Genomic DNA, 28,000 nt, shown 5'->3' with positions numbered 1-28,000 from the left:
TTGTCTATGGTGTCTTGAACATGTTCGGGATAAAGGAACAGCCTGTCAGTGCCTTTTTTGGCTTATCGGCTGAGGAATGAACTCACAGCACCATAATCCGACCATTCTACCACAACTTTCGTTTGAAATGGATACGACAGACAACCAGCGTCTTTACACGGCGACGGAGCTCAACAGTTGGGGAGATTATTACACGTCTTCAGCAAACGCGGGAACTCTGCTCGGTAAGAATTTGCGAATTTTTAATATCGGCACAATAAATTTTAATAAGCTGCGGATTATGATCCTGTGCGTTACATTGAAAAAGAATAAACAAACAGAAGGCACGTTTTTGTTTAAACACTATATTTACCATCATAGTGCTATTGATTTACATTGACCAGATGGCGTACCTTATATGATTTTAATATCTTACTAACTGTTATTAATGTTGCATATTCATATAATTATTAGCATTACGTTTATTTTTGAATTACTATGTTTTTACGATCAATATTTTAATAAGTAACATAAATAAAGTAATGAATTTTGAAATATTAGAAATCAGAAGCTTAGCAATTCCTACTTATCCAAACATTGTGGTGGTCGCCATTAATTTATGTATGTCTTAAATTTTGTGTTGGCAATTATGTAAGTTAGTAATTTGAAACAAAAATCACAAAACGTCTTTAGAAGTCGCTTTAATTTAAATGAAAAATGAGTATTCCTCGATGCATTTTATCGGCTTTTATAGGTCCAGCCGACTCACGTGAACGATCTAGCGACAATAATGCCCCCCAGTACCGACCGTGGGAGTCTGTTGACGGCGGCCCATTGCCTCCGGGGACACCCAAGGAGGTTTTATTGAGAACAGGATTTTCGGGAGTGATGGGTAACAGTCAACCTCCTCCAGACTTACAACAACCTGTTAGCAAACTTCCATCTTTTCAAAGCCAATTCAATGCATTCCAGGTTTGTCAGAAATCTCTTTTTGAATTATTACTTTATAATATTAGTTGTATATTTCAACATGATATTATCTATGTAAGTATTATGGTTGAAGTGCCTGAAAGATACATTTTTATATGTTTTTATACTGTTTTTAGTATTAACTCAGCAATGTTTGATATTGTTACATATCTCTTTTGCTAGTTAATAATATCAAGTTCATTAATTATAAACATTTTTTGTTAGTTTCAAAGAACAAAACAAACATACACTATTTCTAATCTAAGATCAATAAATTTATGTGCGTTTGAGGTACTATCCTTTATGCAAAAGCAATGTTTTTTTTTGTAGGACGCAGGAATGACTCCAGAACCTTCACTCACGACGTTAACTCCTGTGCCCGTGAGTCCTAACTCCAGTACTAGCCCGTCAGGTCTTTCGGCGCCCCATTTAACGCCGCTAAGCACGGCGCCTGTTTCGACTTTGACGCAAATAACACAGTTAGGTACGGGTTCTATGACGCCCGCATTTCACACGATTGCACGAGGTTACCCCTTGGTTCCTGCACCAGTTCAAGCCAGGGAGGTTCCGGCAATCAATCAACAATACCTGGATGAAAGGCACATACAGCTATACCAACCAGTATTTCAACAAACCGGTCTAGTCACAGTTCTGAAGAATGAACCAGCTCATTTTGATCTCAAACTAAGGCAACAGGTTTGTGGTGATAAGATTAAACTTCTAAGTAAATAACTATATTTTTATTATTAATACCACTAAACAGGAGAATGGTTATTCATCACCGCACTTAATAACATCAGTCGGCCCTGCGTCGTCTGGTGACAATCGCAAGAAAGAGCGACGGAAAGCCCGGGCGTCTAGTCTGGAATCAGCTACTTCCAGTCATCAGTCCGATGATCAGGTGTCTTCCAATGTGGAAAATGAGACGCATTCAGGACAAGTCGCCGCAGTCAGTTCGACGGCAAGTTTTAAGTCACCATTACATCACGGCGGACTAAGTACCGGCAATGGGACGAATGGTCAAGGTAACGGTATGGGCCGGATGATGGACACTGACGACTTGGGGCCGGATAAACAGGTAATTTTTTATTACATGTTCTAATTTGCTATCGCCTCAATATTTTTATATTACAATAGTAATTAAATCTATTTAAGCAAATATATAGCAATTATAATATATAATCTCTTTGCAGGTGAAAAAGAAACGTAAACGTTGTGGTGAATGCGTCGGCTGTCAGCGCAAAGATAATTGTGGGGATTGCGCTCCGTGCCGTAATGACAAATCGCATCAAATCTGCAAGCAGCGCCGATGTGAAAAGTTAACTGAGAAAAAGGTATGTTTGATTCATTATATATATATATATATATATATATATATATATATATATATATATACATATAGTATGTGTGTGTAATAAATTTAATTTCATAATTAAAGTTTATATCACCCGTCAAATGTAGCACATGTGGATACGATTGCGTAAATGAAGTTAAATATAAACTAGTTGTAAGTATTTTTGCCTTAAGTCAAGTTGCTTGAACTTTGCATTGTCGAAAATTATTAAATATTTTTTAATTTCCAAAATTACCGCAAAATTGTTTTCATCAATAATTCCGCAGAATTCAATTCAGCAATTTTCGATCAAGACTAAATCAACACTATCATGAAGGGCAAACTTTTTTATAATAGGTTTTAAATTTACATCGAACAAAAACTAAAAACTGAGAAAACATAAAATTAGCGAATCTGATTTTCGGGAAAATATAAACTTTTTCCTTTTTACTGAACTTGTTAACTTGGATAATTTGCTGAGGAAAATTCTCTAGTTATACATAGTTTCCATATCATAAGGTATTTCTTACTTTTTTGCTTTATTTATTTGTAATAATTTTCATTTTCAATTGTTTATCACCATGTTCTTAAATTTCTTTAATATTTATTTTATTCATTTAAAATTTTAATTATAAAGAATCTACATTGAAATTAACTTATGACGCTCGAACTTATAAAGTAGAACTTTCGTCATAAGCCCATTGCATTAGCGCTTAAAGTTGTATCGTAGTGATTTGATTTTTGTGGGATGCAGTAGTCTAACTAGATTAGTGCTTACTTAATATTATGTAGAGCGTTAATTTAAATTTGATACAATATTAATCAGAGTTCGTAGCACAACATATGGTGTATTTTGTAACAAAACTAAGTATACGGAGTAAAGCACATAAATTATTATCATCTAACGTATCTAACTATCACATATTACTAACACATAGAAGATGCATGTGCCATATGTAGTATAGTAACGCATATGTGTCCGCATTAACACACGTTATGTTCTATGCATTTGTGTGCGTCAGCGCGCATCTGTCGTTGCTTTCGAACGACAGCTGGACCTTTTCGTCGTTGTGTATATTGCGCTAAGCACACGCCAAACAACATCCTTTACCAAAATTGTAACGGTGACAAAATACACGATGCGCTCCACACAGTACAAAATGAAAGAGATTTTTCTTGCTACCAGCCGAAGAAGTTTCTGCCAGATGTGCTGTTTTTTAACTTAAAATTTTAATTTATGACGCCGCAAACACGAGGTGATTTTTGTCGCTCAAGTTACCCGAAAGAATTATAATTTTTTTGTTAACATTAGCCAGGCATACAGTATATTTATTACAAGAAATTATTTTTCAAAGTTTTGATGTTTTTACGTAAGAAATAATTCATTAAATATTTTCGCTACTATTGTTAAAATTAAAACAATAAAATAGTTTTAATTCTTTTTAACTATAAAATTTGAAAATTCTCAAATTGGGATGGCAAATTTAATCATTAGCGTTTGAAAACCGCAAAAGATTCAGTAATATCATTTCAAGATCATATATGTTTTTACCCTAAGGTTGCCCGTTTACAGGCAGACCATGCGTAATGATTATTTATCAATGGCCTACTATGTGAAATTAACCAGTGTTAAAGTTTTATTATGAGGCATTATTTTTTACTAAATTACTGTTATATAATTAATATATCGGTTTTACATTGAATTAAAATCAAATTAAAATGCTTTCTTGAAAGTTATCGGCTTTTCCTGGGTACAGAGAGAAGCACGTGCTTTACTTCGAGTTACTGAAATACAGTTTTCCCAAATTATTGTATTTTTTTAAGTAAATAAATTAATTAATAAATATATATATGTATATATATATACCTATATATATGTGCACTCATATATATTAGAGTAAGCTCGTTGCCGCATACGACAATTTGAATTATATAAAATGTATATTTGTTACATATTAAATTTTGACAAAATATGCAACTATTTTTCGATTTCATGATTCATGCCGGTTGAACAATTTATGTTCTAGATCAACAAGGCACAGGGATCAAATATTTTTTATAATTCAACTAAGGTGAATGAACCATAATGTTTAGAGCTTTCAAATTCCGCTCGCGCAGCAGACGCTATTATTAATAGGTAACTTTTTTCAATTTTGCATAGGATATACAACTCCATATCCGAAAATTGATTAGACATACTATATTATTAATTTTTGATTATATTAAACGGAATTAAATCATACATTATTTACGCATAATGCGTATAACATGATAAGCGTTTTTAGTATGGTTTCATATTGTACCAATAACTATATTGCGATTTGCTATGACTTATCTATCACAGCTTACAATAAAGTAACCAATTATGTTAAAAATATAAACTATATTTCATGAATATGAAATAATGATTAAGTCTTATGTTTTTTGTGAACCATATCTGACATAAATTGCGCGTAGTATACCTTGTATTTAGAGCTTTTTGACAATGTTATATGTGGTCAGTTTGTTTCCTGACAAAATGAAGGTAAAACACAAAATTCGATACATTCTCAATCACTTGCAAAAATGGAAAACTGGGACTGACCAAGATCAGACAATATTTGCTTCTACTCAAAACTTGCTATGTCATTGAACTTATGCAATTCCTTAACAAAATTGAATTAAACGGTTTATATTTGATTTTTTCAATGATTATTATGTTTGGTGATGTTTAGTATAGTACCATTTGAGATGAAGTATCATTATAAGCGTTCACAAATGTATGTTGGCATAAATATCAAGCATTTAAGCATTTACTCGCACCCTATAATCACTTCTCATATATTATCAACAATCAGTACTTCTAGAATTGTATAAAAGTTTGAAAAGATTACCAACCAGGATGTGGTACATTTTCATGTTGAAATTATTAATTTAATTTTATGTTAGGCAGACTCCGATTTCATTTTGAATAGTGTATTTTAAGTTATGCTTATAAATTATTGATAATCAACAAGAAATATTTACTCAAGTGATTTTTATTATGGTATATTTGCATGATACTCTGTATTCCGATGTTTAATTGGCTAACGGTCGTATACGCGAAAAGCACAACGCTGTGTTGTCAAATCATTTTAAGAACTTTCATTCTTTGAATAACTTAACGTACCACTCAGCTGCAAAATTTAAATAAATTAATGACATTAAATAAATTCTGTGAAACATGCAAGTGTTTGTGAGCATTGGATATTTTACAATTTTCAATTCTCTTTATTCTTGAAACGAAAAATTATGTTCTCCGTCAACATCTTTTATGCACTTTAGCAGTACACGTATATTTTTCGTGATTATATGTGATCATTTGCTTTAATTTTCTATCAAATTATAACAGATATTGTTGATTTAAAGCCGAGTACATTTTTTCCTAATGTATTTCTAACTCGCAGCTGGCTTTTGGCAGACAGATGTTCTTATACGTGCCTAATATGTATATAAATATACATACATATATATATATATATATATATATATATAATATGAAAGAACATAAATTTTAGTTTGTAGCGCAACTAATTTTTAAATCCCCTCTATCAGTTGTTATTAACATGATTATTTTTTATATGGATGTTACATTACATTTTTATAAGACGGCACACGTCTTTTAGTATCTTCCAGTTTTAAAATGTTTGTTTAAATACGATGCGGACATTTTCAAGAATTGGTTCAAAGCAAATATAGCTATGAAATTCACAATTTCAGCATGTTTGATTTTTTTTAAATTTTTGCCTTATACATCTTCACATCAAGTAAGAAATATGTGTATAGAATGGCTGATGACAGTTGTTTGCAACAAAGAATATCAATTCTTTGGACCTTCCACTATTTACTTTCCTTCTCTATTGGCTATTGTGATATAACTTTTTTTATTTACTTCTTTTATATTTTTTTGTTTGCCTTATCAGCTGTTCGACCAGCTGGTTGGATTTAAATGTGGTACTTTCAAAGGTAATAAATTACATTTTGTTATAAATTGTTCATTTATTTTAGAAACTATTAGATTTTTTATTACGACATGTGAGTGCACATTCAGTTTTATTACCATACGAGTTATTTAATATTTTCAAAGATTCACCTGTTTATTGATATTATAAGTTGATGTCAATTGAAGTTAGTTGTAACTGTTAGGGGGCATTAATCATGTAACCGATTTTCAAGGATTTTTGGACCTCCCTTTCCCTTGGTAATACGTTGTGATATTTAAAATCACTCCCTCCCCCACCAAACATCACGTGTATTTTTAGTACCTAGAAAAAATCGTAAGATTTTGGAATTTTTCGAAAAATTTAGATTTTTTGTAAATTGAGGTCAAAAATAAATACACGTGATATCTTACTAGACCCTCCCCTCATCCATGAATATTTCATTAAATTTTTTCAAACCCTCCTTTCCCTTTAAGCCTCACGTGGTTAATGTAGGCTCCCTTATATTAATTGTTCATTTCTGGGCAAAATTTTTGAAGAATGCGTTATCATTTAATAGTCAGGATCTTTATTTCTGTTCATTTTCCACAGCCTTTTATACTTCTTTTAATATACCATGTGTAGTTTTCCAAAAGATTCCTTTATAACAGGGCTTCTTAAAAATTTATCATTCACGACCCCGATTATGATCGCAAGTTTCTTGACGACCTCATACAAATATAAAAGAAAAATAAATTAATATTATTTGCTGATTTATTTATAAGGTTACAATATACATATGCAAATACATATAAAACTGCCAACTCTAGTGATGTTATAAAATGTTAAATCCGCGAATATTTAACATTAAGATTTCTCGCGACCGCAGATTTTGCTACGCGACTCCATTTGGGATCGCAACCCATAGTTTAAGAAACCCTGGTTTATAACATATGTCGATGGACTCCTCCGACCACCATTAATCGCATTTATAATTTTAATAATATTTGACAACAAGTTATAATATTATGTATTTAATATGCTTCTATATAAACATATAACGAAAAATTAATTTCTTATGAAAATAATGCCCTATTATAGATTATGTCTGTATATTTTATTCATATTTTATTTTTACTGATAATTTGATTACTTTTCTTATACTATTTCAATCATTATTATTTATTCTAATGTATGAAATAAGTCAATCGCAGCAATTTTATTTTGTAATTCGTACCATTTTTTGTTTTATATATTATCGCATAAAATTATTGTAAAAAGTAAGAATTATTTTAGAATTTATAGTTTATCGATTGACGCAAGTTCATCATTCATGAGCACACCAAATATAGGACGAGATTAACTCTAGAGAAAGGGAATCGCGATATTTTGGAGCACCGCTCTTACAAATCAGAACGTGATGATTAATAGATTTGATTTTATTTAGATTTTTTTCCGATTCACCAATATTTGAGATATTTTTTTTAAATCATATTTTGTACAAGATCATGCAAAATATGAAAGCATGCATAAATCAATTACATATAAACCAAACGTACAAAAAATATCATCAGCCCTTTCTTATAATTAAGCCAACCAGCAAATGGTTGTTATTCCTTTTTATAAAAATATTAAGTGTTGTAATTTGGATACCGCCTTGCAATGATGGAAAGAGCTTTCATGAACTTTTAGCTGTAATAGTTTCCTTTAGACTTCCATGCTCTCCGCTTGCAAGCTAGCTAACAGTGCTATGTGCGGTTTGTGCGTGATATAATAAGAATGGTAGTTTATAAAAACTACCCCGTGAGCTGGCAACATAGGAAGCGCGGCTGTCTATCGCCGTACCCTCCTAGCAGCTGCTCGGATCAGGGTCGTAACGTGACCGGTCTTGTATAGCGAAGCGACGCACACATATGGATGTATATATATATACATATATGCGATATATATATATATATATATATATATATAATATGTACATATCCAAGAGAACGTTTCTTTGCGCATATATGAAATTAATTGCATTGCACGAGTCCTATTATGCGTTCTATGACGTATGACGCACGTGTTAACAGCGGCGTTGCCGGTCGCCGCAAAACTGAAACCGGCGAACAAATGTTTTTATAATTCATTCATTTTAATCCTTATCAAGGTTATGACCCCCCTCGCCCCCCATGGACCATTCTATGTATGTTTTCTACAGTTTTCTTGAAAAAATTCATATTTTTACTATAATTCGTCAACACTCTTTTTACTTCAAATTCTTGTGGTATATGACAATAATGAGTTAGTTTTCTATTCAGTTCATGACCAGTTATATGTGGTTCAGGATAAATGTTGATATGATTAACAATTTTTCTGTAGTAAGCTCTAATAATAAGACGTATGAGCGAACGACCATGCAACATTTAACATTAAATGCCATTATGTACGTTTTACCTTGCGCTAATGTGACAAATATCATCACGTTATCAAGAGGGAAATAACACCTCGATGCTAATTATATAGGAAACCACCCTTAACAAATATAAATTAGTAGATTCTAATATAATATGCCCACCTACTGTGAAAAAAATTGTTTCGAGATTCAATACAACTAGTATGGATTTTATATGAGATTTTTGCTTTTAATATTTTTCAAATGTTTTAAATTGAAGTTTATAGTATACTAATAAAGAGCGCTTTGATTATTTCACTATATTATTTTCATATGACAAAATTGTTTTTGGGAAAAGAAAAAAAATGTACAAAAATGGCTATTTGGCGGTCAAAAAGAAATATTTTTCATATGCACATCAAGTTGTCGGAAATTTTATGGAGATTTTAACAATATGCATAATAGAGTTAATTATATAATAATAGGGTTAACTATTAAAATGTAAATTGAAACTAATATGTTTCTTACGCGATCGATTTTCGTAACCTTGCATATTTTTTTTTAAATTATTAATTTTAAAATTATTAAATTATTATAAAAAAAAATCAAATTGAATTTGTGTTAAAGCACAATACCATATGTTATTAGTTTTTATTTAAAATTACTTACAAAAAAGCTAAATTTTCAAAACCGTTGGTATGAAATTTCTGAAATAATTAGATTTTGTTTAAGGTTACGTCTTAGTTTGAGTTGAAATTTACATATGTATTTGTGTATTTACAAATTCACATATACATGTTTGTATGTATTTTAAAATCTAAAAGAATTCAAACTTTCGAAATAAGTTACTTTTGGGTTAATATTTATTATATACGTAGCTAAATGCTAATGCAATTTTATTATAACTCCAGAATGAATAATAAAAAAATGGCAAATATTACTTTTGTGGCTTTTAATTTTATGTACGTTGTACATCTTACAAAATAGTATTGAAATGTACGTACGCCATCTCAAATAGAGTAATCCGCGCCAAGATCTTTGTTATATGTTCGGCCCGCAAAATGAATTGTTAACCGGCATCATCTCGAGTAAAATCATTTTTTCTGATATTAATTTCGGTGGTTTCATCCCGTTCGATGCATGGTAAGTGTTGTTGAAACGCCCTGATATAAAACAAAATAAAGTCAAGTCACATGTCAAAGCGTGCGTGAGAGGGTCGAGTGATAAGATTGTCATGGGCCGTAGGTCGGTTTTGGGTAGATGCGAATAATATTATCATGAACATGGATACTTCGTGAGGCGGACAAACCTTGACTAATTGAGGTAGGTCCTGGTCTATTTTTGGGGGCTTGCACGATAAAGATCGAGCCCTCGGGATAAATGTCTTGTCTGTCTGGCGGGTGGGCGTCGAAAGTGTGGCTTTGCAACTGGGGATGATTCCGTACCACCAGCACTCATGATAAGGGTTGTTGCAAAGGTGCTTTTATCGGAGTCATAGCTTTGATATGGAAGTATTGGTTAGGAATAGATGATAATGTGTTGTAGGTCTGATATATGGACCCCCAGTCGATGGGGATGGACAAAATTGTGTCAGTTGTTTGGTAAGGATTTCGAACTCAAGGGCAAGGGCAGAGTTCATATATTGATGTTGACCAAGGGTCGATTGACTTATGTTGCAGCAGTTATGAAAGACTACGTTTTTAAGTATTTTAAAATATTTTTTTCTAAAATAAATGTTCTATTTTGGTAATCTAAATATGTGAGTCCGTATATTAATAGTTTGTGTGCATCGACTTTGTTTCGGTTTTGTGAAAAATACAGTTAATTTATTATTGTCTAATGATATAATAAATAATACTAGTTTTTATAAAGCATTTAAAATAATTATGTGATATCTAGAACCTAATAAACGTAAAGATCCATATGTTACTGTTTGGATGTTTTTTATTTAACATAGTACATCAGTCGCATTCTACGATTCAAATTCTAAGTTCCAACGTTTCTAATAATCATATCGTCATGATTAACAACCGTTATCATCAATCGTTCATTATGCTATTTTTAATAAAAAAAGGTATTCAATTAGAAGTTTATGGAAAATAGATCGAGTTGATAAATAATTAAATATGTAATAAATAAATGTTTCTCTCTACAATGAAATTTAATACTAAATATTCCGAAAAAAGATATTGCATCTAAAAATGTTTAAAATATTTATTGAAAAAATATTAGTGTAGTTATTAATATTCAGTAATAAAACTTTCGATTTTATTCTTATTAGGAATACTAAAACTATTTCAGAGTACATTTCTTCTTGATATTAGTGCTTATTGTTTTACATAAGCTAAGTTCATTTATTAATGAAAATATACTATAAATATACATATAATAATGAAATGAAAATGCTGTAAAATAAATATATAAAACATGATAAAGGACGATTATTCCGTAAGATTTTAATAACAATAGAGAATATGAAATATTTTTTCAATATTTTCCGATTCATTTGCATGTTGAAATCTTTATTTTAAACTATCGTTTTTTACAGAGATCACATCAAATGCAAAAATTCAGATCAGAAATTGTTACTAATCTTGTTCTATAATAAATTTAGGCATTTGGACTATTTAGAGAAATATGCAAAACCATTAAAGAGATATTGATGAAGAATATCGCGTGTGTTAATATTGTTAATTTACCGTGTGAATAATATTGTTTAATAAAATAATTAGGAACAGATGCTACACTAATTGTAAGTCATGTTCATAATACTGTTATTGCCACTGGCATGCTAGTTTCTCGGGAATGCAGAAGCAGAATGGCGTGCTTTCAGAAAACCGTATTTATGGCTTTGCAAAAAATAATCGATAGCCAACGTTTGCATGAGTCATTCATATGGCGGGGAAAGCACAAGGCTGAAGAGGAGTAGCGAAAATCGTACTATGCATCATAGTAAATTCAATGTGCTCATGAAAACCTATTCTTGAATTCATAAATTTCAAAATTTAATTTAATTAAACGATATTTTAAATTAAATCATATTGCGTTTATTGATAGCCTCTATAAATTATTTTATTAATACAATTTATTCAAAAGAATAATAAAAAAAATAGTGATTTTTTAATAAATTACAAATCTAAATTATTGTTTTTATAATACATATTATGCCTGGCTTGCTTATGAATAAATAAATAAATTATTATTATATTATACCAATGCAAAATACAAATTTCATGGGTACATTTTTTACAAATATAATAATAAATAAAACCTTTATTTGCTATTTCGTCAGAAATATTTATCAGCGGAGTTGGAATAACTATTAATTTAATTTATCCCTTATAAAATTACTCTTTTTTACTTAATTTACTTTTTATTTACTATTTTTTATTGTTCATATCTTTGCCAGGGTAAAAGTTTAGTTAGTTCTTTTTACTTCGCCCACATAGCTTTTATTGAGGTTTTATAAAAAAAACTGTTAATCTAACTTAAAAATAACAATACATCATATGAAACAATTAATTGACGTATACTATATAAGCAACAGTGCTCAATCACAACCAAAAGACTAACAATGAAAAAAAAACTCAGGGTAAAAGTTTAGTTAGTTCTTTTTACTTCACCCACATAGCATTTATTGAGGTTTTATAAAAAACTGTTAATCTAACTTAAAAATAACAATACATCATATAAAACAATTAATTAACGTATACTCTATAAGCAACAGTGCTCAATCACAACCAAAAGACTAACGATCAAAAAAAAACTTTTGTTGTGGAATTTTAAACATTGTCGTTTATTTCTTAATAGAATCAAGGTGATGATAGCTTTTACCCTCTACTTTCAAATAATGTTGTTAAAAAAATCCTGACTTTACTTGTTTTTGAGATATCAGTGGTGAAGCTTTTTACTCGAGGAGCTTTAAGCACCGCTTTACCTAACATAAATAGAATCCTATAGTTTTGTATATTACTAAACTTATATTATTAAAATCTATGATTTTAGTCGAAGTAGGTTTTTGGCTTTTATAATAAGCAAAATAACTCCGCTTATATTTGTGAAATTCAATATCAACTTAAATTCAACATTTAAAATTTTTCGAATAATTTGATGAAAAGCTCCTTTAATATTATTTACAATATTAAAACTACGAGCTACTCTTTTTATGCATACAATTTCGAAAGTGACGTATCTAAATGAAGGAAGAAATGATTCATTTAATTTGTTTGAATTGTCTCTTTATAACGCTGATAGCTATTTTGTCGTATAGGGTTGATCGTAGTACAACTTCCAAGTACGTGTTCGAAGCGAGTACAGTTTGATGATTGTTCGGCGAGCATAGTACATATATATACACGATCGCGGTTTCAAGGGCACAGAGGGTGAAAGTTGCAGAGCGACGCGATCTGACTGGCGCGCTCTCTGGGTCCGCGTTCGCTTTTCGCTGTTCGCTGTTCGCCCGTGTGTGCGAAGAGACCGAGAGTGTGAAGTGAACGAATAATGCATTCGCAAAATCGATAAAACTGCTGTGCCGTTTCAACTATCATAATACATTCGTTTCCCCCTGCGATACCGTTTTGAATTAAATTTATATTTTTCATTATGCTGCCCACTACCACACGATGTTGTGTTCAAATTTAAACATTTTTGATACAATTCCGAATTAATTGCTTAGATATAAATACAAATAAATAAATTTTGGATTATCATGAAAAGGCACTAATTATATCAAATTCCTTTTTACGAAAAATATTATGCAATTTCAACTCAATTAAAATTATGCAATGTATCATTGATCACACAACAACTTATGTTTAAAATCAAACTAGTGGGGTGGGTGGCATCGTGCCTTAAGGCAAATTGCTGGAACTTCCTGTACCGTTACGAAATGTTCGAGAAATATTGAATGTTTTCAAATAGATTATTATAAATATTGTAACATTGTCTAATATTTATAAGAATTATATAAACTGAATTGCAGAGTTGAAATTATTTGTTTAAAGTATATTAGAACTATAGTTAGAATTAAATATAAAATCTGAATTATTTTCGATATACCAAAAATTAAAAAAAAAAAAAAAAAAATTGAAACAAAAATTTTTTTTTCCAAAATCAATTATTTTGTTAAGACAAGCGGAAAGTTCTTTAAATCAATTGAATCGGACGCTTAGTTCTCTCAAAAACTGCCATTTTTTGTACATTTAGCTCCGTATCTTCGAAATGGCTGGGCCTGCCTTTGCGAAAAACTAATAACCACTTCTCCCAATCATTACTAATTGAATGGTTTTACATCATTCAAATCGAATGCTCCATTCTTTCAAAAACTCGATTTCTATTTTCTGCACTCTTTGCTCTTTATCTCCGTAACTGCTGGCCCTGCCTTTGCCAAAAACTAATCAGCACATCTCCTTATCAATAGGTATCGAATGTTTTCTGAACCATTCAAATCGTTTGATCCGTACGCCCGAAAACGTGGGCGAAAAATTGTATCCATACATACATACACACACACACATCCATTTTTTCTGAAGTATGCCAAAATGTTCAGAAACCTTCAAAACGTCGAGAAATGTAAAAATTTTCAATTCCGACTTTCGGCCCATTACAATAACTTATCCTACGGGAAGTTAATAACTGGAGACTAGCAACGTCAGATATTAAATTTTCATAAATCAAAAACGCAATTCAATTAAAATTTATGTGATATAAATTTCATAACGAACAAGTTTTTGAAAAAACTTGTAGGGTGGTATGCTAGGAATGTAAGTGATACTTTTCAATAATAAATTGTTAATACGGGATGTCATATTTGAAACCCGAGTGCGTCAGTTTACTATGCATATTACGTGTGGAGCAAATGGCAGGCAGCAATACAAGTTTCATTGATAAACCATGCTTTAGAGTTCATATTTGTTCAATATAATCTGTATGCAGGATATAATATTATTTTTGCAAACATGTGTCATATTCATTTTAATTTGAAACGTAACATATATATTATTGTTAACTAATGGTTAATACTTATTCCTATCTTAAGTATGTAATTGACAGAAAGGGCTACTATACACGTTTTAGCAATTTCGTTCGCAGCAAATGGATTTACTACATAATTATATGTCTAAATAGAATAAATTCTTTACAATAAATTACACAAAAACTGTTCAAAATCTTAAGCCTGTCCTACGATTTTTAATTCATTTATTTTTAGAAAGAAAATTTTCGATTCCATAAACCATTCTAATTTTTAATAAGAAAGTTCAATTTATACATACATGTCTTGCTCATGAAGTGTAAGGTATATAAAAATATTATCACGAATCAATTATTTTGAACTAATATTTGGTAAAATATATAACTGTCATTCAGGTTTATATATTTGTAGATATTGAATTATGATGAAAATGGAGAAGAGTTAGTTTATGCTGGCATGTGTAAAATTATCGAAAGGTTTGCGATATTACTTGAATATTGCATTTTTTATTTTTGCTGTGAAATTATATTTTGTTTTGAAGACGTATATAACAGAGTTACGGTAAAAATTAATAATGAGAATTTAAATATATACATTCAATAATGATCATTTTAATATACTTATGTCAACGATTTAGAGCAGATTTATCTCGCCAATAACATTAGATGTGTAATAATACCCTTGATGTTATCATAAATATCACGGAAATGTCGCAGTTTTGAAAGCTCTGCCTGGATCTGATATGATACCGACAGTATCAAGTTAAATGCTTTGTACCAATTTTTAAATCTGTACAATTAAGTTCGGCATATGTGTGCACGAATATGTGCACATATACATATCTGTGCGTATGTGAGAATAAATTGTACTGGAGAGGATGTGCCTTCTCAATTCAAACAGCAACAATCGTTCATAGTTGTTGCTTAAATTTATTAAGTGTAATCGGACATGAGTTCCAAAACAAATGAGTGCGCACATAAAATCGGAAATAATCTTTGTCATAATTGCGTTGATTATAGTTTCAAAATCTGTAAAGTAATGTAAAGATTAAGTTCGAGATCTCATTCAAAACATTTTTTTTTGTTTCTTGCATTTCAATCATCATATTCATATTATTCAATGAATTATCATTATACTACCTATACAATCGCAAAAAATTAAAAGGATTTGTTTTCATGCTTACACTTCCAGAAAATGCACATACATTTTACTCATTAAATTTTACAAAATTCTTAAAAGACTTCTAGTACGATTTTTTTGAACAAGCATTTCAACTATTCGAGTTAAATTTTCGTTCCATTAGTCGAAGAATTAAAAAAAAAACAATTTTTAATATCACAAATATCAGAAAATGAAATGATTATGGTATTTAATGGCAATATAAGCCGTACTACTTTATATAAAATCTAGAGTTTCGTACTATTTACGCAAAAAATATAATCTATAAAAATATTACTGAATAAACGATCATAATTTTTATTGTATAATATTCGATTATATTATATTCAAACATTAGAAAATAAAGTTTCAAATAAAAACAACTTTTTGAACAAATCAACATCAAATAATATCAAAATTTAATTTAAAAAAATCTTATTTTACGAAACGAAAAGTTTCGAGCAATATCAAAGAAAAAATAACATACTGTGCTTGTATTATATATTAATGAAAACGAATAATGAAATTAATGAAAACAACTGTAAAAGAGAAGTGCATTCAAATTATTGGATCAACACAGTTTGCGCTTAACGGCTCTAAGTTCCCAATATATTGTGTTACCATCTGTTGGCTATGTGCCGCTCTACTGAATTGTAACCGGTGCAAAATCTTGCTTCTATGCTATTTAACGACGCGGTCTTTTACTCATCCTTCCTAATACTTGAACTAGCTGTAAGTGGAATTCTGTCTTAAGGCAATTAAGGCATCGTGCCTTAAGGCAAATTGCTGAAACTTCCCGTACCAAAAATTAGTTTTTTTGAAAGCGATTAACATTTTTTAAAAAATTTTACTTCAAAAAAATTAGATTTTTGGGAAACAAAAAAAAATTGTTTGAAAAAAAAAGTTTTCTTCATTTTGGCATAGTTTGGAAATTCTGAACTTCGACGAAATATCGAAGCGCGTAAGCGACGCGTCGCCGTCTAACGGATAAACATTGGTACGGAATCCATAGGAATGTAAACAAAATTCATACTTATTGTAAAAATCTCTATAAAATATCTGATAATTTGATGTGCCTATGTCTAATGATCACTTTTGACCGCCAAATGGCTTTCTGTTTTACTTTTTTCATTAGATCTCCGAAACCGCTAGACCTGCCTTCATGAAAATCTGATCAATTCTTCATCTTGTCAGTACAAATAAAATATTTTTTGAATTATTCAAATCGAACGCTCCGTTCTCTTAAAAACTGAGTTACCATTTTCGGCACTTTTTGTCCCGTATCTTCGGAACGGCTGGACCTGCCTTCGCCAAAAACTAATCAGCACGTCTCCTTATCAATACGAATCGAATGTTTTTTGAATTATTCAAATCGCTTCATCCGTGTTTCCGAAATCGTCGACGAAAATTTGTATCCGCACACACATACATACACGCACACACATACATCCATTTTTTCTAAGGTATGCCAAAATATTCAGAGACCTCTGAAACGTAAAGATATATAAAAATTTTCATTTTCGATTTTTTTGCGATTACTGTAACTTACCCTACGGGAAGTTAATAATATTTTATATGAGACTGCAATAAAAGTTATCTATATATCTATCTATCTATATATATATATATATATATATATATATATATATATTTGTATATATATACTAGTATTCACAATAATATTTACCAAAAGATTTTTTCATAATCATATTGAGTACAAGTCAGAATCATCAGAATCATATTATACAAAATATAAAATCTTATATAATAATATTCTTTAAAACACTATAAAATCTTATTTAATAATATTCTTTAAAACACTATAAAATCTTATATAATAATATTCTTTAAAACACTATAAAATCTTATTTAATAATATTCTTTAGAACATTTTACTATTCCGGAGCATAGTAATTAAAAAGACCTCACTCACCTGCCTAAATGAGTTATGGATATGTCTTTATCAATTATTTGCTATTGTTCATTGCAAACAGTTTTTCATCATTTTGCATTAAGTATTTTCAGTGTCTCAGAGCTATTTTTACTTTAAATATGATTTTATTGTCCTATGTGAAATAAAAATAGTAATATAGTTTCATTGAAAACTAAAATAATATTATCGAATTGTATGTCTATGATGACAGATTTATTAGTTAATTTATGTCGTAAGCGGACATGCTTGTTATTGCAAGTGCGCAACCGTATTAAGAATAATTTAATACATATTTGCCACAATTGAAGTTGATTTTTTTAACACTGATACTATGAAAGATCTCAAAAGCCAATTAAATTGATGAGCTTATTCTAACTATCACAAACAATATGACTGAAAATAATATATTTTTTTTAGATCCATTATAAGAAATATAAATACAGGATTGTCCCAGACCTTAACGGCAAGCCGAAACGGGGTGATTAGTAGTATTAGCCTTAACTGTCCTGAAAAAAATTAGAAAACAAAATTTATCTCACGTTGTTTGGAAATTATGAGCTTTTAAGTACAATCTAAAGCTTTCGTGAAATTATAACCATTTTTCGGTTATTGTGCTGAATTTTGATTAATGTTGCTCATTTAAACTTTGGAACCGTAACCATGAATTATATTTCTAGCACCACAGTAAAAATAATAACACAATTGTCCACCAAAAACTTGGGGCAATTGTATTATTATTTTATTGTGGTCCTAGTAATGTTATCCACGGTTACGGCTCCAAAGTTTAAATGAACAATTAAAATTAACCACAATAATCGAAAAATTGTCGTAATTTCATCAAAGCTCTAGGTTGCACTTTTAAGCTCATAATTTCCAAACAACGTGAGATAATTTTGTTTCTAATTTTTTTCAGGTTAATACTATCACCCTTTTTCGGCTTGACGTTAAATTCTGGGACCCCCTATATATAATTCAGTAATCCGAACATTCCACTAATCGACACCGTCTGGTTTTTAATAGTGTCGGATTAGTGAAAATTTAAATCTAAGAGTTATGATATACTATCGACCGATTTTGAATAATATGGTTTAATTATAATCTCTTTTGTTACAGTTGGTTTACGGACCGGATGGTAACCTTATACGCCAAGAAAGCAGAAGGGGTCGAGGCAAAGGTCGAGGCACTGGGGTAAGTTGAAGACTAATACATTGATATATTCAATTATTATTTTTTTTAAATATTGATTTAATATGAAAAATAACTTCGAAGTCTCTCGGAACTTTTTTTTAAAAATAAGCAATATTAAAAGCATTGACTTCAAATTACCATTCATTTGAAAAGTGAATAGTAGTCAAGTTGAAATAATATTTTCATTTTATGTATAGAAGAGGATTTATGCATAGAAGTTAGATTTCAAATTTTGCGGAAAATACTTATTCATCTTAATACTTTTATTAAATTCCCGAAGGCGTAGTATGATTTCGCAAGAATGACGTGCTAATTTTATATTTTTTAGACGTTTCAAGTCATTTAGAATACTTGGACGCAATTGGTAAATATATGTGTGTTTGTATGTGTGCTAAAATTTCCTCAAAAAGGTCTGAACCATATTTTAAAGTCATTTTAAGTAACCCAAGACGAACTCGTGTTGATTAGTTTTTGCGACGATCGGTTGATCCTTTATTTTTTCGTCGATGTCACGTTTTCGCAAAAAAATCTGAACCGGTTTGTCTGAATCAATTGTTGATTTTTTGTGACGATTTTTATGAAACTTTATATGACAAAACAGTTCATGGTCTTAACAAATATCGTAAAATATTATAGTGTATTTTACAATTTTGCATAATTCGGCTTTTATCAATATAATATAACTTATTAATAGTACTGTTCTATCGTAGTTAGAAGTGTATTTTGTCATTTGTTACTTTTTTTATGCATAATGCACCTATTAGAATTTCATCCGCGCTTTCCTTGATTTTTTTACAATTTCTGACGGATGAGATGCCGGGAAATGTTATCCTAGAAATTTTCCATATTTTCTCGAGATCATAGAAGAAGTTGCAATAGCGGTCTTTCTAAGATTTTATACGATCAACTAATCCATCGAGCAAAAACTAAATTCACGAGTAGGCATTTCTTTTTTTTTTAAAAAAAAAGCTTCAATATTTTTTTGAAAACTAAAAAAATTTTTTTTGAGAATTTCGAAATATTTAAAAAAATTGACTTTTTTGAATTTAATTTTGAACTTTTCTGAAAATTTATTTTAAACTTTTTTAAAGCAATCGCGCTGCGTAGCTGTTTCAGAGACGAAGTATCGAAGTATTAAAATTTCTATAAAATATCTAATAATTGGATGTCTAATGATAATTTTTGACCGCCAAATGGCTTCTTTCTTTACTTTTTTTACTGTGTTCCCGAAACCGCTGTTTTTCCAAATACAAATAAAATAAAATGTTTTTTGAATTATTGAAATTGGACGCTCCGCTCTCCCAAAAACTGAATCACCATTTTTGGCACTTTTTGCCCCGTATCATCGAAACGGCAGGAGCTGCATTTACTAAAAACTAACAAGCACGTCTCTTTCATCACAATAGGAATCGAAAGTTGATTGAATCATTAAAATCGATTGATCCGAGTTTTCAAAATAGTCGACGAAAAATTGTATCCGAACACACACACACATTCATTTTTTCTGAAGCATACCAAATTGTTCAGAAACCTCTGAAACGTAAAGATGTATAAAAAAATTTCATTTTTTTTGCTATAACTATAGCTTACCCCACGGGCAGTTAATTATTCTTGGTGTATTTTTTTATTTAAGTAAAATTGGGGGTTTTCAAATTAATTAAGTGGCTCGGTACTGCCACCATATGTTGAACCATATCAGATATTTTCGAGACGGTCGCAACGGGTACGTCTCGAAGGGTAGTAGGTGCAGGGCGCAAGGATTCGCGTTGCACTTGGCGCCGTCAAACAGTGGATGGTTGAGGGTGCGATCCATGGTACTTCGGAGATAATCGTGGGCGTTCGCGCCGAGACATTGCCTGATCGAATCGAGTTCAGACACAAACATGCGCGCTTTCCACCGAGCACGAGGGAAAATCCGAGATAATACGTAGGTCGGTTCTCAGTACGCGGTTCAAATGCCATCTTGTATTAGAAATAGGGAAGCAGGAGGTTAGCGCCGCCGCAACGAATATTTGTGTTTTTGTCAGAATATTTTTTACAGCCGTGTAGTAGTCGGTACAGCGCGTTCATCTCGTTTTTTCTCGGTAGACTATAACAAATAAATAAATAAACAAATATATATATATATATATATATATATATATAAATCTGTATATAATATTTATATATGATTGATAATTTATATTTATTTTCTTATCGTCGCAATACAGTGTTCGGTGTTCGTGTAAGTTTCTTATAGAACTCAAATTTATTTTTTAAAAATAAAATTGATAGTGTTTTGGTGCGCAGTTTATCTTTACCGTGTTTATGATAGTGATGTTGAGTGAAATAAATTTACTATTTATTGTGCGATCGGTTTGTTTTAGGTGAGTTAAAAAATCTTATGTTTTTCAATTTCATTAATGATGTATGCATAATTAATTAATGTATGCTATATGCCTAGCATTATTTTTCTCATGTCATTGACCTCTTTTCGATATTATCTAAAACTGCTTATATTGTTGATATATCGTTCTTAATTAAACGTGGTTTACGCAAGTTGTGATATATATATATATATATATATATATATATATATATATATGTGTGTGTGTGTGTGTGTGTGTGTAGTAAGCATAACATCAATACAATCAACTACACTAAAAAAACTCTAAAACTAAAATATGCAACGATAGTGTTTGATGATTATACTACTTAAAATTTGATTATTATAATATTAGAAACTTAAAAAGCAATAATCCATGGCATGAGGATATATATATATATATATATATATATATATACATATATATATATATATATATATATATATATATATATATATATACATATGTGAGTGTGTGTGTTATATTTTTATATACTGTAATGGAATGAAATAGGTGACCTTAATATCAATTCATTAAATTTGTAATTGATATTTTTATTAAACATTTATAGATTTTTATATGAATTTATAGAAGTTATATGTAAAACAATTATACGAAATAATAGCTACTTTATTCAACCAATGCAAAATATAAATTTCATGGGTACATTTTTCACAGAGATAACACTGTATATAACCTTGATCTGGTATTTCGTCAGAAAAAATTAACAGAGTTGGAATTACTATTTATTTAATTTATCGCTTGTAAAACTCATTTTTTTAAACTTAATTTACTTTTTTATTTACTATTTTTTATTGTTTACACCTTTGCTCGGATTATGTTCAGTTTCACCCCACCCACGTGTAAGTTTTCATAGAGGTTATATAAAAATAAGGTTTAATCTAAATAAAATTACTATACATTTTATAAAACAATTGAATAACGTATAGATAAAAATTATATGTCTCGTAAAATAAACAACAGTGATCGCAATCAAAAAAACTAACCACAGAAGAAAATACTTTTGTTATGGATTTTCGATTGTCATCCCGATAGCAACATTCATCTCTCGATAGCAACGTCGTAAGAATCTAGGTGATGGCGGGTTATACATTTTTTCTCCTCTAAATATTATTAAAAAAATTCTTAACTTCACGATACCGGTAGTGGACCTTTTTACCTTAGGGCCTTCAACCCCCGCTTTACTCTATATAAAAAATAAACAGTATTAGATATGGTGTTTGTAAGAAAAATTGAAAATAATATGATCAACAATACATTTCAAAGAAGAGAATTATTATTTTTGTAAAAGTATTAAATTGCTTTTGAAAACATCTGCGATTTTTTATCTATTCTAGGCATTATTTACGTTAAAGGAATACATATCTATTTGTTAAATGAAATATTACTAATCGGATAATAATAGGATCTTTGCTTATAATGCATAGCGGAGCATTGAAGCGTGTTTGTTTCTTTTTTCAAAATATGATCGAACTTCGAAATAATTTTGCGGATGAATTATGAAAAATATTATAAAAGCTCTTCATAATAACTGACAACTGAACTGTAATAATCCTCATGTTTTGAATTCTTTGCAATAAAAATAAAATGAATTGAGTGTACTCACTAGTAATCTTCATCATATTCTATCGAGTAAAATCAAACAGTTTAAATATGAATTTCTCATTTCTAAGCACAACGTGTAAGAGTTTTGTGTTACTTTAGTAAACTACAATGACTAAAAATAAATAAAAGTACATAATTTCAATATTTTATAATTTTATTTTACAATTTAAGGAGCATTTGCACACACGCACATACACACACACTATATGATGAAAAATGAGATTTGCTGTTAATGTAAATATTTCCAATATTTCCATTATCCACACACATTTCCATATGTGTGTGTATTTGTGTGTGTGAATAATGAAATTATTTACATTAACCGCATATTTTTTATCATATTTTAACAGCAATCAAAACCTTACGTCTTATAAGCTGTTGGGGTTAATCTTCCCTTACATCGTATTTTTAGATGGTAACCCAACGGTTGATTCATCCATATTTGATTATTTTATTATTAGAATTTATCTAATAGAGCTAACACATATTATTCGATTTGATCCAGCAATGCCTGGGGAAGGCATTTTTTGCTTGAAAACATATTTAAGACCTATCTTTTCAAGTGAAAATTGATATCGCTACTGCACGATGTCGGGATTGTTCGTGACGGTGATTGAATCCGCAATCCGTCGTCTGAATGCGTACCCACGCGGTAACCACTTCGCCACGAAGGCCCCATTAAAAGTTACATTTATATCGTTGTTTTTGAATTTCGTTCAAGCATTTGCAAATGTTATTTGATGTATATTTATTTCATAAGTAACTTGACTTAATGTGTATTAGAATCGTTCGATGTTTATTTATATGTTATTATTATATACCATACTTATATTGATATAGAATGCGTAAAACGTTAGGCTATTTATTTCAATAAGAATTTTTTGAGAAAACATGCAAACTTTTTACAATCAAATAATCTTGCAGCAAAATGAATCTTAAAATAAAATATGTTGTTGTTTACATTGTTATAAATATATAACAAGTATATTAAAATACATTGTTATTTCATTCACTCGTGTCTATATCTTTTAAAAAGCTTCCGTGTTAAATTGTTATTATATTTGTTTTATTCGATTTCAGAGTTATCGTGGAAGAAAGGCGGCGCTGTCGCACGGTTTAAATACGCCATTGCCTACATCGCTTTCGACGCCGCCACCTCCGTTGTCGTCGACTGTCAGTCCTGCTCCGGCATCAAACAGTCCCGCTCCGCCTACCACAATGAAACACGATAATAGTGCAGTGCAACAGCAACAGCAGCAGCAACAACATCAGCAGCAACACAATTTACAACAGCAAATGCAACAGCAACTGCAGCAACAAATTCAACAACAACATCACATAGACAATCAGCAGCAACAGCAACAGCAGACGCTGCAGCAACAGCAAATGCCGACGCCAATGGCTTTTTATCCTACACCAACGTGGGGAATGCCGCAACCTCCGGATCAGGTAACTATTAATTTCTTTTATATTTTAAAAAGCTTTTGATTTACCCCACAAATTTTGTATATGCAACATCAATTACTATTGTAATTAACACTAAACCTATCGACAATTCGTATATACCTATACCGCGGCACCGCGGCCTAATTGGCCTACTATTAAAAAGATTCATTTTCTTATTTAATTCAGATAATAATTGATTTACTGTTTCACTGTATAAAAATTATAGAAATTTTTATGAACTTTTATCTAAATTTATTTTTATACAATTTCTAAAAGAAATTATAAGTAAAAAACGAATAAAATCAAATATTTATACAGAGAGCCATAAATAATATTAAATAATATACTGCATAAATAATATACTGCATTAATCTTTCTCATATTGTTAGCCAATTATTTTAGTCGTTGCAAATATGTTTGTTGTTTCACATTTTTTTGCAAGTTTTTCGTCTACCGCCGTAGCCCGACATCAGGCAGCTTTGATGTCAAATTTCCACTTATAATTCCAAGTGGAAATCGTCCTTCGTGGACATAGCTGCAACATCCAATCACATGTTAACTATTAGACGTAAGAGCTAATATCAAAAATATCCCACATATAAGAGAATGGTAAATCGATGGATTGCCTCTCATGAAATAAGTAGTCATAAGTCTTAACCAACAGCTTATAGCCAACAAATACAAAAAAAAGTTTTTCGTCAACACAAAGCCGAACTTATGGTCAGTGTTGAATTTCTTTAGATTTTGAATATGCATCTCGAGTTAAAAAAATATATATTTATTATATATAAACAAAAACTCGCCTAAAAATGCGTTTACTCGTCGTCTCTATATACACACTTTTTCATCCATCTAGGACCTAAGTGTTGAAATATACCTAAAGTTGCCAACTAGAAGTTTTCGACTTTATGTTACATTTTATAGCCATCTGGTCTACCACATTTTCATAAAGAAATGTACTAATACAAATTCTAATACTTTTCGGAACCCTTTTGCTGCTTTCTCCTATCTCTATTGGATAATATTTGAAACTTGGGACAAGCATTTTTTCGGTTTACTTTTATACACCGAGATGGTAATGAAATTTGATTTATACAATTTTTTTCAAAAATTGTGAATGAATTTATTAGTTTTAGAAGAACGAACTATCCAATTGAAAAATTCAACAATCTCTCTCTCGTCATTTCCCAAATAAGGAATATTTACTATTGACTTCACACTCCGCCCAACACTTTATTATAAATTTGTCTGGTTCATTTGGCATATGTTGTATTTTGCACCTATATTTCTATGAAAACAAGTCCCCAAATAACATTATTTAAATCAAAGAGTGAAAAAAATATTAGTATGTTCTAAGAATTGTCATATAGTTTGATATTAGTATTTTAATGTTTAAAATTGTCTGACAATGAGTTATACACAAAGTTTGAAACGGTCTTGGTAGGTTTAGTGTTAAAGATTTAATAATGATACTAGCGTTTTTTTTATTTTTCAAAAAATTATAAACGTTTTTTTTATATTTCATACAAGTATCGATACAGCATAGCTTTCACTACCGTTCCATTCAAATAAAAAACATAGATACGAATATCTGTTATAGATAAATATCATTATCTTTAGTAGTATTAATATTGCTAAAAAAATTATCTGGTATCGTCACTGGTGTTTGTTTGTCCGTCTGTCGGCATATGTCTTAGCTGAAACTAATTTTAAGTATGTATTTTGAAATTTTTAGCGGTGGATAATCCATTTAGAAATCATGACGTTGTCGATTATACCCATATTTGGTGTAGCAATAACAAACAAAATTTATGAACAATCATCATAATCAGCATTGTTGTCGTTCTTATCAATTTGAATATGCGTTTCCATATTCATTCATAATTATTCGTTGATTAAAGTAATTTTAATGCATGCTTATGAGTATGTTTAAGAAACATTAAGTCAAAAATGTAAAGTCTGCAATATATCTCTTTACCAAATTTAAGTTCCGTTTAATTAGTTGGGGCTGGGGTTCAGTAAACTAGACCTTTTCAAGGATCATTCAAAATTTATTATTAACTATTTATATTATAATCGCCAGACTTGAATAAGTTGTTTCAGGGTTATCTATCAAAATGATAAATATTAAATATGATGCGTACAGAATTGTCTTACGGTAATAGTCTGGCAGACCATATAGTTTAAATTTACATTGCCGCAACTTTTTTGCCTGTATGTATTATTTACACTGAATTTTGAAAAAAGCCTCTATGATATGACAGACTATTAAGAATTATATAATTATATAAGAAGAGCCGTACAATAAATTGATAATATGCTTCTAGAGTTTCGTATACATACATGTATACTAAATTATATGCATATTTATGGTATAATCGTTTACTAGCGCAATAGTTCATATAAAAAATAATATATAATAATTTATAATGCATTATTTTTTTATATATTGTTGTATTAAATAGCAGTATAATTTTAATGCAATGTATGCAACATGGCGATTGAAGAATTTTGTCATATTCCACGTTTTGAGAAAAATCACTTTTTATCTCTATTGATTCTACTATCTGCTAGTTATGCCTCATTATTGAAAATTTGTTTGTAATGAAAAAAATATACAAACTAGTGGGGCGCATGGCATCTAGCCTTAAGGCAAATTGCTGGAACTTTCCGTACCAAATATTATTATTTTTTTAAAAACGATTAACATTTTTGAAAAAAAATTACTTCGAAAAAATTAGATTTTTGAGAAACTCGGAATTTGACAAAAAATAACTTTTTTTTTAAAAAAATTATTTTTTGAAAAATAAAATATTTTTCTTGTTTTGACATATTTTGGAAATTCTGAACTTTTTTTCAAAGCAATCGTACTGCTTTAACTGCATAGAGACAAAATGTCAAAGCGCGTAAGCGCCGCGTCGCCGTCTAACAAATAAACATTGGTACGGAACCCATAGGAATGCAAACAAAATTTATACTTATTGTTAAAATCACTATAAAAATCTGATAATTTGATGTGCATATGTCTAATGATCATTTTTCATTAGATCTCCGAAACCGCTAGACCTGCCTTTATGAAAATTTGATCAGTTCTTCATCTTGTCAATACAAGTAAAATGTTTTTTGAATTATTAAAATCAGACGCTCCGTTCTCTTAAAGACTGAGTTACCGTTTTTGGCCCTACGGGAAGTTAAAAATCAGAGAAGTTGGTAGATCGCTATAAGTTGTGTAAGACTCTATTTAATTCGACCTGACAAATTAAATGTTAATAAAAATTATGAAACAATTCTCTATTGAATCTTATTTTGCATATTCTTATATTAGTAATCATTGATAATGATTTACTGGATAACGTTGCTTTGATGGTAAAAGTTAGATGATAAAATTGATTGCTATTATTATTATTTGTTCATTGTCTACATCCAAAAGATTAATTACAGGCCAATATAATTATACAAATATTGGATAGCTGTAACAAATAATTAAAAACTTTATCATGCTTATGACTACGATTATTTTCAGGCGCAGGCTTGGCAAAATCAGTTTATCCAGCAATTACCCACGCAGGATTATCACCAGACCGCTTATACGGCTACACCCCTGTATCAAACGAATGGCTACGTACAGAACGTGGCATTTGAAACGCCATCCTTCTACAGCGCGGCTCAGGTGTGTAGCCGCGATATGACAAATTAACTGCGATTATTATCGAGTA

At 30.2% G+C, this 28,000-nt stretch overlaps 1 protein-coding gene across 1 annotated transcript; it reads left to right on the top strand.

Annotated features, from left to right (window-relative positions):
- Nucleotides 1-28,000, top strand: LOC113375275 (DNA N6-methyl adenine demethylase-like). The gene is made up of 8 exons (XM_026615216.1): nucleotides 1-224; nucleotides 734-951; nucleotides 1,279-1,644; nucleotides 1,712-2,026; nucleotides 2,142-2,282; nucleotides 18,772-18,846; nucleotides 23,919-24,287; nucleotides 27,808-28,000. Exons 1-8 carry the CDS (start codon nucleotides 77-79, stop codon nucleotides 27,979-27,981), a joined length of 1,806 nt encoding a protein of 601 aa, XP_026471001.1. The 5' UTR covers nucleotides 1-76; the 3' UTR covers nucleotides 27,982-28,000.

Source organism: Ctenocephalides felis, unplaced genomic scaffold, assembly GCF_003426905.1.
Source record: "Ctenocephalides felis isolate EL2017-DRISC unplaced genomic scaffold, ASM342690v1 CF-g0.4_SCAFFOLD_01886, whole genome shotgun sequence".
Classification (NCBI taxonomy): Eukaryota; Metazoa; Arthropoda; class Insecta; order Siphonaptera; family Pulicidae; genus Ctenocephalides; species Ctenocephalides felis.
This window is presented reverse-complemented; position numbering and strand designations above follow the sequence as displayed.